At 42.3% G+C, this 15,671-nt stretch overlaps 1 protein-coding gene across 2 annotated transcripts in view; it reads left to right on the top strand.

Annotated features, from left to right (window-relative positions):
• Positions 1 to 15,671, top strand: part of THSD4 (thrombospondin type 1 domain containing 4) — a 589,447-nt gene that overhangs the window by 374,666 nt on the left and 199,110 nt on the right. Inside the window, exon 1 of one of the 2 annotated variants that reach the window (XM_032623849.1) lies at positions 6,833 to 6,904. The exons of the other annotated variant lie outside the window; for it this stretch is intronic. Coding sequence (XP_032479740.1) covers positions 6,833 to 6,904 — 72 coding nt within the window. Of the gene's footprint in view, positions 1 to 6,832; positions 6,905 to 15,671 lie in introns of those variants that run through there. 2 annotated transcript variants of the gene reach the window in all.

The raw sequence follows: 15,671 nt of genomic DNA, 5'->3' as shown, positions 1-15,671 counted from the left end.
CAAGTCCCAGCACATGATAAGTATTGATATTTTAAGTTATTTACTAGTGAAATACATTTTCTACTGTGTATTTGACTTTAAAGTATGTTAATGGTCTGTACATTTTTGATTTACAAAATCTTAAAAGTACATATAAATCTTTCTTCTATGATTCCTGCCTTTGTTAGAACTATGCTTAAAAGTCCTCCCCCACTCCAAGAATACAGAAATATTGACCTTTTTTTTTTTTACTGCTTTCAAACTTCTATTGTTTGCATTAAAATCTTCAATCTACCTGCAGTTTATTTTTAGCATATGGTATAATTTATGGAAATTACTATTTACTTCCCAAATAGCCATTTTCCTAACACTTTTCCATCCTTTCCTTGCAGATCTGTAGTGATTCATTGCTTGCACCTTAAATCCTTTTCCATGTTTAGTTATGTAAATAATGTCTATTCTTACACTGGTAGTATTTGCCACTGTTTTCATTATTATAGCTTTATACTATGTTTTAGTATCTGACAGTCACATTTTCTAAGAAAATATGTTTTTAATAAAATAATACTTTCAAGTTATACAATTTGAATTCAGGTTACTAGACAGCAAACTGTTGGGTAGAGCAACACAAATCCTTGAGCCCCACCCCCAGAGTCTCTGAGTCAGTAGGTCTGGAGTGGGGCCCAAGTGTTTACATCTCTAGCAAGTTTCCTGATGATGGTGATGCTGCTGGTCCAGGGACCACAATTTGAGAACCTCTGCCTTAGGGTAAATAATTGAAATAAAGAATGTGGTCAACGTGAGAATGGTCTTGATGTCTTGCATTCATTCCCTGGTGTCCTCTCAGACTTAGGATGAGCCTACCCCCTGTACTTTGTGTGAGCATCTCCGTGACCATGTCTCTGGCCCTGCTCCTGCCTCAAATTCAAAGGCGAGCCAAGAAGCATAGCCCTCCTTTCAGTGACCCTGCAAGGTACTCAGCCGAATAGCACAGGTGCCCTACTGGTTACAAGAGTCGGGCTTTGGCCCCTCATAAGCAGAAACTAGAGAAAGGGAAGGACCTGTGACTCCCTTTGCTGGGGAGCTTCTCATGATTTTCCTTATGTTTAAGGGGAATAGAGCTGAGAACTCCCCTTTGCTTTCCGCATTCCCACTTCCTTGGCTATTTAATGGCTCCATGGTCCACACAAAGGGAGAGTTAATTACTAACATCTGCTCCCGGACCAATAGCCAACTTCTTGACAAAGATTTTGTTTCCACCTATTCCATACAATGTAAGCATATTTAAGGAAATAAAAGTAGTTTGACCTGTTTAGCCATATAGTATATACCTCTGTGGAGAAAGTGGCATCTTACTTCTTCCTTCATAAAGGGATGGACATTCTTTGTAGGAAATAAAATGGCCTTAAAGGTGCTATTTGCATGTTTTCCCTGTTTTTTGTTACCCATATTTCTCCCACTCACTTATATTTTCTCTATCTAGGTCACACAAAAGTTAGGTTGGAAATTGTCTCCATTTCCTGGAGGGATTCAGTTTCTGGAAATTTCTCCTTTTCATTTTTTACTTCGTAGTATCTAAAATGTGCCATTAGAAGACCTCTCCTCCCATCACAAGCAGACGAGAGTTTCCCATAGGACACTTTCTTGCATTCATTCCCTAATTCAATGCACACTGAATGAGGCAACGTGTGGAGCCATGGGAACACAGAAAGATACATCTCCTGTCATCAAGGCCTCACTCTCGACTGATGAAGGCAGATACATTAGCTAACAATTACAATAAACATTGCACTGGAGGAAATCAGAGGATACCTGGGGACAAAGGCCCAGGGCACTGCCCTCGGCTTGGTGGGGAGCCCGTCAAGGCATAACTCCCAGGAAGGGTGACATTTAAGTGAATCATTGATGGAGGGAGTTTGTGTATGTATTTATTTATTTCTATTATTAAGTGTTATTATTACCTCATTTTTATTTACTTTTGGAATAGCAATACACTCACATGTTTGACAATTCAGTTAATATGAAAGGGATACAGAAGTGCTGACCCATGGAAATACGTGATTTAAAATTTTTCTAGTAGCTGCATTTTAAAAAGCAAAACAAAACAAGTTGTGTAATACCATACTTTATTTAAACCAACATATATAAAATTATCATTCCAACATCTAATCAGCAAAAAAACATAGTAGTGAGATATTTTACATTCTTTTTTCATACCAGGTCTTCCCACTGGACAAAGTATATTTTACATTTATAACACATCACAATTTGGAAAAGCCACATTTCAAGGGCTCAATAACCACCCGTGACTGAGTGGCTACATAGTCATAAGTTTCAACCCCATTTCTGCCCTGAAGCTACTGAGTTCCCCTCCCTAGAAGCAGGCACTGTTGGCAGCCTCAGGTGTGTTCTTCTGCAGGTAGTTATTATGTATACCAGCAATTATAAACACATATTCACAAATAATAGGATAATAATTACACTGAGTAAATCTTGAAGATGTTTCATTATATGGGAAGCAAGCTCAATCTTTCCTGCTGCCGAGTATCCTATTTTTCATTTAGTCCTTATCGATGGGCATGTAGGTGGTTTCCAGTATTTGGTGCTTAGTTGAGCTGGATGTTCAAAGAGGCAGAGGGCAACAGGTGCTAACCCATTGAGGATGAGGGAATGATATTCTAGAGAGACTATCATGAAGGAAGGCACGGGGCACATGGCATTTAGGGATAATTTCTTGTGGCTCAAGACGTCTGGACAGTGGAGTGTGTGTGAACAGAAAAGAGGATGAGGAAGCTGGAAGGGCAGGAAGAGACCAGATTATAAACAGCCTCGCCAGTGTCATATTAAGGAGTTTGGACTTCATCCATAATGGAGAGTAATCAAAAGGTTTTCAGAAGCAGGGAAGAATTAATAGATGATTGAATTAATGAATAAATGGGGCAGGAGGGACCAATCTTCCATACGGATGAATTCTGATTAATAGATGTAGATGGGAAACAGAAAATAGCCATTTAGAGGACTACAGTAATAACTGCTGCAGGCAAGATCTACCTATGAATATTCAAATTAGTGGATGAAACTTTGAGAAACAGAGTACTTGCATAGCCTCAAAGTATCTCCCCCAAAATATGTATTAATTATTGTGATGGTTTTAACATATGTCCAAATATTCTTTGATACTCCCTCTCCAGGAAGTGGAGCTTAATTCCACTGGACTTGCTCACTCACTTCTAATGAATAAGGTATGGAAAAGGAAAAATAGTAACTTTACAGTGGACAAACCTGGCAGACACCACCTCAACCAAGTGATCAAGGTCAACCTCACCAGGAATGTTGACATAGGGTGCCCCTGACAAATGTGATGAGAAGGGCACTTCACCTCTGTGGTATACTTCCTCAAAACCCATAACTAGGTCTAATTATGAGAAAACATCAGATAAACCCAAATTGAGGGACATTCTACAAAAAAGCTAATCAATATTCTTCAAAAGTGTCAAGGTCATAAAAAACAAAGACTGAGAAACTATCACACACCAGAAAAGACCAAAGAGATGTGGAATCCTGGGATGGGCTCCTGGAACAGTAAAAGGACATTGGGGGAAAACTGGGGAAATATGATAATATCATTAATAGTTAATATCATTGTACCAATGTTAATGTCTTAGTTTTCGTAAAGGTAGCATAGCCATTTAAGGTGTTAACGTTAGATGGAGCTGGGTGAAGATATACCATGATACTCTGTGCTATCTTTGCAAACGTTCTATAAATATAAAATTATTTCAAAATAAAAGTTTAAAAAAAAAGAATCAGGGGAGTGACATGATTAGATTCACATTTTAGAAGAATCCCGGTGGTTGCAGTGGGGAAGAAGTTTGGAAGGGGAAAGACCAGAGTAGGGAGGTTACAAGGTCTTGCTACAAAAAGTCAGGAAGGGATAGTGGAGGCCCAAATGGGGGCAGAGGCAGCAGGAATCTGGGGCAACGGACAGATTGGAGAGAGCTCTCAAAGGAAACTCAATCAGATCTGGTGATGGTTTCATAAGGAAGTACGAGAACTCAAGATAACACCCAGTTTTCAACGATTAGATGGGCAATGATGTCATTCACTGAGATGGAGAAAACAGCAAGAACAGGTTTCAGGGAAACATTAGTTCAGTTTTAGACCCGTTGAGTTTGGAGTACATTTAATATATCCAAGTGTCCATCAACAGATGAATGGATAAGTAACATGTGGTATATCCAGCGGCCCCCAACCTTTTCGGCACCAGGGACCGGTTTCGTGGAAGAGAGTTTTTCCTTGTGGGGGTGGGGCAGGGACGGATTGTTCAGGCAGTAATGCGATGGGGGGTGATGGGGAGCGGCAGATGAAGCTTCGCTCGCTAGCCCGCTGCTCATCTCCTGCTGGGCGGCCCGGTTCCTAACAGGCTGCGGACCACAACTGGTCCACGGCCTGGGGGTTGGGGATCCTTGATCTATACAGTGGAATATTATTCAACCTTAAAAAGGAATGAAGTTCTGACGCATCCTACAACACGGATGAAACTTGAAAATATCATGCTAAGTAAAATGTCAGATACGAAAGGACAAATACATGATTCCACTTAGTTGAGCAACCGAGAGCAGGCCAATTCATAAAGACAGAAAGGTGAATAAAGGTTACCCGGAGTCGGGAGGAGGGAGAATTGAGGAGTTATTATTTAATGAATACAGAGTTTCTGTTGGGGATGATGAAAAAGTTCTGGAAATGGATAGTGATGATGGTGGTACAACATTGTGAATATACTAAAATGCCTCTGAATTATACACTTAAAAATGGTTAAAGTGGTAAAATTTTATGCTGTGTGTATTTTACCACAATATAAAAAAAAAAAAAATAGAAGGCCATGGTTAATGCTGCAAAGAAGCCAAATAAGATAAGCTCCGAAGAATTACCCTTTGCAGTCTGTGCCATGGAGGCCATTGGTGATATTTCCAGAGCCCTTGCAGTGGAGAAAAGGTGTTAAAAAATCAGATTGCAGTGGGTTGAAGGATGATTGGGAAGCGTGTGGACCAGGCATTGGCAAACTCTGGCCAAATCTGGCCCGCTACCTGTTTCTGTAGATAAAGTTGTCCCGGAACACAGCCCACCCCTTCCTGTATGTATTGCCTTCGGTTGCTCTCATGCTACCCCAGCAGAGCTGAGTAGCTGCCACAGAACGCATGTGATCTGCAAAGCTGCAAATATTTATTATCTGGCCCTTTACAGAAAGTTCCCCAACCCCCGGACTAGACAAGACCCCTAGTTTGGTTTTCTTAGACAATTCCTGCGTTTCTGGTGAGGTTATTGAGTAGATGACAGTGCCCCTTCAGTCACCTAGCGTAACAGACCCCATGCTAAGCAATAATAATAATGAATAAGAAAGAGAAAGCAGAGGAGGAAGGGGAAGAGAAGAAGTTCATTCCTTCCTTTCTCTAATGAGATATTATCTTCACCATTACCTTCTGTCTCTTACAGCCCTGGAAAAAGGGATTGAAAGTCCCTTCACCCAACCGCCAAAAAAACTCCCCACTAGTAAATTGTCACATGACTGGTGATAATAAATGTTCTGAAGTGGCTACAAACTGCAGTTTGGTTTAAAGTTTCCTTATTAATGCAAGAAAGTGCCCACAACCTGAGGTTTTTCAAGTGTTTATTAATTTACTTTCTGGGACTGAGTGCCAATACTTATTCAGATCAAAGAGAAAGCCGATGTCTTTAGCACTTACTGTGTATCCAGAACGATGCCAAGTTTTGTGCCTAGGTGACCTCACTGATAATCATCAAAACCCAGCAGATGGCCTTTCCCCATCTGACCGGTGGAACGGCTGGGGCTCACTGTAGGCTTTAGCAAGACCTGCTCCCCAGCCTGCTCTTGTGCTCCCTCTGTCCATAAGCCCCACTTTGATGGTCAATGTGATTCTGCCCAGAGGTATGGCTCTAAAACCATCCCGCTTTCATGCACTCTGCCAGTGTCATCTAATACCTGGGTTTCACTTGTTCCCACCTTACCATTTATTTTTACATCGTCTGCAATAATTCCTCAAGCTCTTGGTTAGACACAGAGACCCAGTGAGGCGGCAGGAGGGGGTTATAGTGGCTTCCTCAGTTCCCATCTATTCACGTCCTGGTGATCGGCACGTAAACACATAGCAGTCAAACGCATAGTGTGACTTCTTTCCTCTTCGAGGCTGCCCTTGATAGCACAGCCTGTGACTGCCTAGACTTCTGCTGCCATCAAATCAGAACGAAAAGGGAACTCAGAGGTCATCGACCCAACCCTTGACTGTACCACTGAGAAAACCAGCCGAGGAGCAGAGAGGGTTAGCAACTTATCCAGGCACACACAGCTTGTCAGTAGCAGATCCTGGACTAGGAAGGCCCCAGTTGTTCCAGCTCCCAGCCTAGGGCTTATCCTGCTGCAGTTCACTGCCTCCTGCCTGCTTCAGTTGATGAAGCAGGGGCCGTCTGTCTGCCTGTGGAGTGCTTACCTTGGAGCCCTTTTCATGAATGAGACCAGATGCGGAACTCCACATTGATCATTTCTGTCCCTCCCCTTTCTGCTTTCGGTTAAAGGCAGCCCCCCAGCTCCCAGCTGGCTCCTGTCCCCTCCCCCAGCTGGGAGAAGTTATTACATGAAGAGATCAGCTTACCAGTTTTCTTCCGAGCAGAGGCTGAGCTCGGAGCTCCGGGTAGTACAGTGAGGGAGAGCCGAGGGAAGCAGCGCGGTGCCTAGCGGAACTCCGGGGCTGGAATCCCGAGACACAAGTGCATCTGCTAGCTGTTAGCACTTGGCAGACGGACTTCTCCTCTAGGGTAGTTCTAACGTTGGGTAATAATGTTTGTCAGCTACCTGATATTAACATTGCTCCACGTTCAAACAGCAGTGTTAGCAAGACCTGGGGGAGAGGTAAGCCAAATAAAATATCTTGTCAGAAGTTGTATTTTCGTCAGCATTATATTTCCTCTTCTATCTACCAAGAGGAAGGGGTTTTTATGGTGTGTAAAGAGTCATGCTTGATTTTGCTTTTTTAGGCTTGCCTTGCCTTTTCTTACAGGAAGACGTCTTTTCTTCTTAAAAAATCCTGTAATTTCTAAAATCTTCTTCTGATACAGCTGCCACACCAGGGCATTGGCATGGTCTTGGTGACAGATGCCTGGAGCATGTACGTTTCTAGTTCTGCTGTTGCAAAAAAAAAAAAAAAAAAAAATGTACATGTCAGATTCCAGTAGAGACTATTACCTGTTGCAAATTTTTCTCCAGTATTGCATATGCGTGCTAGAGGGTGCATACTAGAGGAATTGCTTTTCTTTGCTGCTTTTGCATTACATTTTCCTCCTTTTTTGCTTTGATGTGCTTGGAAAAAAAACTGTGTTTAACTTTGTATCATAGGTTTGAAGAAGGGTAGTGATACATAACAGGGCTCAGAGTGTCCCAGCTCTACTGATCTACCATAGAAGGGAGGCATGTTTAAGACCCATGAGGATGATTTATTCTTATTGGTTTAGCTCATATGTTTGCTGGATACATTTTGGAACATCATAAATGCCTGTAGGAGCCAGTTTTTGACACAGCGATTGGAAGGGATGATCATATGGGCTGGAGAGGGAAGCACGTAGGTGTATCCACCCTCACCTGCAAATAAGCCTGCAACAAATTTACCTCGTCCGCTGCTTTTACTCCTTATTCTGATGAAAAATCTTGGAGACTGATGGCTGAGTAATGAAAGGACAGGCTTTTTCCTGAATCCATCTTCCTCTTTGAAAAGCCAAGTGAAAAGTGTATCTCCTAGAAAGGCCACTGGGCCACTTCACAGCTCTGCCTTTTGTTAGCATTGTGGGGACAGAGCAGGCTCTGAAAGCCTCCTGTAATGACTTTCCCTTTTCTAAGAGGTGGGAGTGAGCTGCTCCCAAATCCAGGCTGCAAGGCAAGCTATGGTTGCAGCAGGCTCTTTACTCTGTTCAAAGCAGACATGGTACAGAGGCGTGCAGCAATGGGTCATTTGTTCTAGGCTTTTAGCCTATTAGTTACCCATGTCTTCTGCTCTGCAGATATTTTCTGGGCCTGTTGGGTGGGGGGAGGCAGGATCTTGAATGGGAGCTGGAGGAACTGAATGGGTTAGTGATGCGGAGGCAGAAAGCAGACCATTACCCTCTAGTTGCAGTTGAAGTTCGCAACTTCCCTGTTGATTTTTTAGTGGAGTAAATGACAAATGGGCCGGCCTGACTCAGCCTGGAGCACTTAAGCATGTGAGAGGAGAGCTCATATGGAAAATATTTCTATCACCGCTGCATACGCATATGGTCTGGGGAGACCCCCATACAGAGCAAATCACAGCGCTCCAACAGCCCCTCAGTGGCGTGCCAATTACTCTTATTAACAGCGGGGCCAAGGACAGGCTCCAGTTACCTGCACACAGCTGGCTCCCAGGGAAGGCCACTCTGCAATGCGTGTGCTTCAAGCCTTGTGTCACATGCGGTGAGGCCAGTGGCTCTGTTTCACTTTACAGTCAGCACAGCAGATGAAAAATTCAAGGGGATTACACGGGCTCATCCAAATTTTGACTGTTCAGCACTCAGGAGAGGAAGGCAGAACTTCTGTCTTTTGAATTAAAGTGTGTGTGTGTGTGTGTGTGTGTGTGTGTGTGTGTGTGTGTGTGTGCGCGCGCTTAATACTCAGAAAAGCCAATCAGAGGTGATGAATGCCTGCTGTCTCTTCCTTTGTTCTACCCTGCTATGCTAAATAAAGACCCTCCTGTGCCTTTTCCTCTTTTCTTTCTAGTTTACCTTCCTTCTGTGTGTGTGTGTGTGTGTGTGTGTGTGTGTGTGCGCGCGCACGTGTGGGCCGCTGCAAAGCCTTGGCTCCATAACTACTCTGCTCCTAGAAAACTGTACAATTAAGATTCCTTTCCCCTTGTTGGAAATGAAACGATGAGGAAGAACATGAGTATGAACTGCTCCCCTTCCCTCCTTAAAAAGAATGTCGTTTATATGGAGCTTTGGAGAATGTGGCATTTCTTTACAAGAGCCTCTTTTTTTTATAACCATGTTACTTACAAAACGCGCCCGTAAACATGTGGTGTCATCCCCAAGTCACCCAGATTTTCATTTTCTCGGCCAGCCGGTTTTCTTGCAGGTTTTAATGATGTTCAAAAATGTATCCAGCAAACATATGAGCTAAATGTGTTTATGAAAACACATGAGGAAAACGAAGGAAGGGGAAGAGAGTGTCATACACCTCGTGGTGTTTGGCTGGCTGTGTTCTCAGTGTGGATGGACGCCAAGCAGCAAACTCTGACCAGGAGCTCACAGACTCAGTTTTCTAGGGTGTGAGGTCCTTCCAGATAACCAGGGGCTGGCAGGTGGTGGGAAGAAGGGGTGAGATTCAAAGCAAGTCTTATTTAGCGTCCTGTTGCTGGCACTGTTGCATTGGTGACTGTCAACCACGGACAGAACAACCCAGTAGGGGGTCGGTGCATGGGTTGGAGAACAAACACAGAGAAGGACTGTTCCCTCTTTCATTTTCTGGTTGCAGGAGCATTAAACTAAGAACACTGAGGCCCCTAGAATGCTTTTGCCTTTGTCACAATAGGACAGCATTGGTGTTTACTTGTACAGACTGTGTGCATCCCTTGAAAGAATGTAAAGGACCGTGAATCAGGCTAGACCTTGGGTGCATTTTTCAGTGTGGGAAGCGTGCCAGGATCCAGTTTCTTTGCAGGATGCAGGAGAATGGTGTGTGGGGATGTGTGTGTACATTTCCTGAACTTGGACTTACCTTCTCAGATAAGACCAATGCGATACAGTTATATGTGCAGAGGGGGTGGCAGAGGCAACTGGAAACCTGTATAGTTGGTACACTGTGGTGAGACAGATTCCTAGAAGTGAGCCAAAAAGATGTTTATTTTAATTTTGATGAAGCAATTTGGCAAAACGTATCAAAATTAAAAATAAATATCTCAGCTGCTAACAGGTACGGGCTATCCTTTGTGGAGATGAAAATGTTTCTGAGTTAGTGGTAACGGTTGCCCAGTCCTGTGATTGTACTGAATCGTACCTTTTAAAAGAGCAAATTTTATGGCATGTGAATAATATCTCAACTTATTTAATTAAAAATTAAAAGTATCTCTTTGACGCAACTTTTCCATTTCTAATACTTTATCAAATAGATCTACTCTGAATGTGCAAAATGCCCTCTAAACCATTTTCCACTGTGTAGCTGTTACAACAACCTAAATGTCCGTCAGTGGGGGACAAATGCACCCGAAGTCCAGCCTGACTCTCAGTCCTTTACATTCTTTCAGGGGATGCACACAGCCTGTGCAAGTGGACACCAATGCTGTCCTGTTGTGACAAGGGCAAGGGCATTCTAGGGACCTAGAGTGGACCTAGCATTAAACCTCTTAGTTTAATGCTCCTGCAGCCAGAAAATGAAAGAAGGAATAGCCCTTCTCTGTTTGTTTTTAAACCCGTGCACCGACCCCATACTGGGTTGTTCTGTCCTTGGTTGACAATCATCACCAAGGTGTTCAGAAAGAATGGGGTAGCTCTACACGCACTGATACGAAATGACCACCAGGATATGTAGTTAGGTAAGAAAAGAACACGTGTATAAAATGCTACCATTTTTGTGAAATGTGTTAACATATTTGTCCATCCTCTCTCTGGAAGGATATATGAGAAAATGAGGGGGAAAATAGAGTGGCTGGGGAAGGAGAGCCGGTGAGACTTATGATTTACTATATACCTTTGGTACATTTTGAATTGTGTGCAGTGAGCATGTCTTATCAGTTAAAAAATAATAATAAAATGCTTGATGTAATAATAAATCACTTAGTAATAAAATATGTGATATAACAGATAACATCCTCAACAATTGCTCATAGCAGGTGTCAAGGTGAAGTGTTTATGACTTCATAGGCATAACACAAGTTCAGCTCAATGAAGCGATTCCTTAAGAGCTAAAATGATGTTCTTTAGGTGGCTCATTCATTCAGTTAACACCTACTTAAAACCCCTGTTTTCTCATTTTACAATGAGGATAACAACAGTAGCTATTTTAAGGGTGGTTGGAAGGATTACCACCAACCAACAGACTCACAGATATGGAGGACAGACTAGTGGTTACCAGTGGGGAGAAAGAACAGAGAGGGGCAAGATAGAGGCATAGGATTAAGAGGTTCCAACTACTATGCCTAAAATAAATAAGCTATAGGGATATATTGTAGAGCACAGGGAATATAGCCTATAACTATAAATGGAGTATAACCTTAAAAAATTGTGAATTACTGTGTTGTAGACCTGAAATTTATGTAATATTGTAAATCAACTATACCTCAATTAAAAAAAAAAGATTTTAAAAATGTGATAATAGGGCTTCCCTGGTGGCGCAGTGGTTGAGAGCCCGCCTGCCGATGCAGGGGTCACAGGTTCGTGCCCCGGTCCGGGAGGATCCCACATGCCATGGAGCGGCTGGGCCCGTGAGCTGTGGCCGCTGAGCCTGCGCGTCCGGAGACTGTGCTCCACAACGGGAGAGGCCCCAGCAGTGAGAGGCCCGCATACCGCAAAAAAAAAACAAACAAAAAAATTGTGATAATATGTGTAGAGCTCTTAGCTTGGTGTGTCAGGCACAGAGTAAACAGCACTTATTGGCTATTACTACAATTACTATTGCAAATGCTACCAGAGTGTGCCACCTCAGTGCTGAAAAAAGGAAGGTAAAAAAATAAGGTCTTTGTCTTTGATGAGCTTATACTTTAAAAGGGGGCACAGGGGCTTCCCTGGTGGCGCAGTGGATGAGAGTCCGCCTGCCGATGCAGGGGACATGGGTTCGTGCCCCGGTCCGGAGGGATCCCACATGCCGCAGAGCGGCTGGGCCCGTGAGCCATGGCCGCTGAGCCTGCGCATCCGGAGCCTGTGCTCCGCAACGGTAGAGGCCACAACAGTGAGAGGCCCGCGTACCGCAAAAAAAAAAAAGGGAGGGGGGGCACAGAGTGCAAACAATTAATGATTATGCAATAAGAAGCTCTCTTTAATTGCAAGAGCAGGGGCAAAGAAGCAGTGAAATCTGCCTAAGAAAGTGAAGGAAGATTCCACAGACAATGTCAATTTGAAAAGCTCAGTGTTTTGCGTTGGGGCTCTTCAAGACAACCCCCAGGTTTAGTGATTCACAGTGATTCTATAAATCAGCATATACTGCTCTTACAGCTGTAAATTATCACAGTGACAGGATACAAGAAAACCAACAAAGAAGAAGGTGCATGGGGTGAAGCTGGGGGGAAACCAGACGAAAGTTCCAATGAAGTAGAGTCACACAGGGCCCACTTCATTCCCCCAGCAATGTGTTATGACAACACGTGTGAAGTATTGCCAACCAAGGAAGCTTGTAGACACTCAGCACCTCAGGTTTTTGTTGGGGGCTGGCCATGCAGGCACTCTCTGCCTGCCATGTACCAACATTGCAGACTCCCGAAGGGAAACAGCTACTCAGCATAAACGGAATTGCTCATACAGTACATGCAAGCGAGCCACTCTTACCAGTTCTGGGAATGGTGAGCACCCTCCCAAAATCCAAGTTCCCAGATACCAGCCAATGGCCAACCTCATAAGCAGGTGTGTTTTTTGGCTGTGTTGGGTCTTCGTTGCTGCGCGCGGGCTTTCTCTAGTTGCAGCGAGCAGGGGCTACTCTTCGATGCGGTGCGCGGGCTTCTCATTGTGGTGGTTTCTCTTGTTGCAGAGCATGGGCTCTAGGCGCGTGGGCTTCAGTAGTTGTGGCACCTGGGCTCAGTAGTTGTGGTTCGTGGGCTCTAGAGCCCAGGCTCAGTAGTTGTGGTGCACGGGCTTAGTTGCTCCGCGGCATGTGGCATCTTCCCGGACCAGGGCTCGAGCCCATGTCCTCTGCATTGGCAGGCAGATTCTTAACCACTGCGCCACCAGGGAAGCCCCATAAGCAGGTATTTTTAAAGGAGAGTAGTCAGGTCTGCTATGTTAACTCCTCTGCACAGATGGGTAGGCAACTTAAGGGGAAAAATAGGGAGGGAGGACGTTCTAGGCAGAGGGAAAAGATATGTAGAGACCCAGAAATAAGAAAGAACATGGCATACTCTGGAAGCAGTTCAGATTACACAATCATATTGTGAGGGATGTGTCAGGAGAAGGTTTGTCAGTCACCTGGATCCCGAGGGTTGGAGTTTTTTTCTGTGCCTTTGGAAGTTCCAGAAATTCTATATCTACAGTCTTAAGATTATTTTTTTATGACATCATTTAGATTACCATTGTGGAACATTTTCTTGGTCATAGATTATTGAAATTATTTCCTAAGGGTTAAAGTAAGTGAAACAGTGAAGGTAGGGTTGTTTTGTAAGTGGTGACAGACTTTATAAGTAGCTAGCCATCATTATTAGTCCCTGGAGTGTTATTTGTGGCAAATAGGAATGAAGGATCAATGTTATGCCCTGAGTGACTGATTCTTTGTGCACAATTCTCAGTGGCTCCACCTTTCTTTCGCCTTCTTATGAATACAATTTTCAAAACCAACTATGTGGAACTACCTTGATAATATAAGACCTGAGTTTGAGCCTTGGGTCTACCATGTTTAGCCATATGACTTTTGACATTTTTAATTGTTTTTTCTTTAATTATGAAAGCTGTTGTTATTGTGAAACAAGTTCAAGCAATAAAGAAATGCAACGAGTGAAAAATTAAAGGTTCCTCTTTACCCTCACTTCCTACCCTATCCCTCTTCCCTCCCTGGATGAAACCATCAGTAACAATTTGGCATTTGTCCTTCTAGAACCATTCCTACACATTTACAACCATAAGGGTGTGTGTATATGTGGATGTGTGTGTCTATGAGTATATGTGTGTATATGCCTAAGACTTGCAAATAATGACAGTTTTGCTTCTTCTCTGATACCGGGTGCCTCTTGTTTCTACCTCTTTATCTAATGCAATTGCTAGGATTCCCAGGATCCAATGTTGAATTAGCGCAATGAAAATGAACATTCTTGTCTTCTTCTAGACTTAAATGGGAAAGCTTCTAATATTTCATCACTAAGTGTGATGCCTGCCAATTGTTTTAGGTAGATAAATTTTATCTAGTTACAATTTCCCTTCTATGTTTTTGTTGAAAATGGTTGTTGAATTTTATCAAACCCTGTTTGCCTTCATGAAATGCTGATATGGAATTCTCCTTTAATCTACTTAGATAAGGAATTCTATTAATAGATTTCTTAACGTTGGGTTCTCTTTGCATTCCTGGAACTTAACTTTCTTAATCATAGCGATTTATTCATTAAATTTGCTGATGGATTTGATTTGTGATTATTTTATTTTGAAATTTGTCTTTTTTTATAAAAATGAGTACTATTGGTTCATGGCTCTCTTTTATTGGGCTAGGCTGGGGTTTTGCTAGTTTTGTAAAGTAAATTCAAACGTTTCTCATACTTTAGCGTGCTTTGAAATAGTTTAAACAACAGAGGAATTAGCCTTTTCTTGAAGGTCTGTTGAACTTAGTCATGAAACCAGCCCTTGTGTGGAGTGGTAGTCTCTGAGTACCTTCTTTACCTTCTCTTTTATTTCTAAAAAATGTGTAATATTTAATATATATGATAATATATATAATATATAAGCAAGTTATAAAGCAAAATAATAAAACAGACACCTATGAGCCCACCACCCAACTAAAGAAATAAAACATTTTCAATACTGTATGCTGCCCCTAATTTTGTCCCCCTCACTTCTCTCCCTCAGAGAGAAACACCATCCTGAATTTTATGATTATCGTTTCTTTGCTTTTTTAAAAATAATTTTATCACATACGTATGTATCTTTAAAGAATATATTGTTTGGTTTTGAATTATATAGACATGGTATCTTGATTTGTTTAAATTCAACTTGATTTTTTATTCAACAGGCAGATGCATATAACTATATTTCATTTATTTTCACTGATCCGTAGTGTCCTTCTATGTGAATATACCATATTTTTTACTGTTGATGGATATTTAGGTTCTTTCAAGGTTCGTTTTTATTTAGTTTTTTATTATAAGCGATACTGCTGTGAACATTTTGGAACATATCTCTTCACATGTATGTGCAAGGATTCCTTTAGAATGTATACCTAGGAGTTGAGTTACTGGGTCATAGAGTATGTGTTTGTTAGAATGTCAAATTGATTTCTAAAGGGTTCCATCAATTTTCACTCCCACTAGCAGTGTTTAAGGGTTCTCAGTTATCTCTCTCCTTGTCAATGTTTGGCACTATCAGACAGGCTAATTTTTGCTGATACATTAGGTATAAAACATTATTAGTATATGTTAATGGACACTTCTCTTTTCACTAACTCTTGCAATATAGTATAATTTTTACATGTGTACAAGTTATTCACATTTTGTCTTCCATGAAATGCCAGTTCATGACTATTTTCTGATTTTAAATTTGGTGCTTCTTTTTTTCACCACTGACGTAAAAGTTCTTTATGTATTTTGAATATGAATCCTCTGCTTGTTATTCCATGCACTATTTCCTCCAGCTTGTGCCTTGTATGTTTTTTTTTTTTTTTTTTTTTTTTTGTGGCACGCGGGCCTCTCACTGTTGTGGCCTCTCCCGTTGTGGAGCACAGGCTCCGGACACGCAGGCTCAGCGGACATGGCTCACGGGCCCAGCTGCTCCGCGGC

This window comes from Phocoena sinus, chromosome 2 (genome assembly GCF_008692025.1).
Source record: "Phocoena sinus isolate mPhoSin1 chromosome 2, mPhoSin1.pri, whole genome shotgun sequence".
Lineage (NCBI taxonomy): Eukaryota > Metazoa > Chordata > Mammalia > Artiodactyla > Phocoenidae > Phocoena > Phocoena sinus.
The sequence above is the reverse complement of the archived record's forward strand: the minus strand, read 5'-3'. Positions and strand labels throughout refer to the sequence as shown.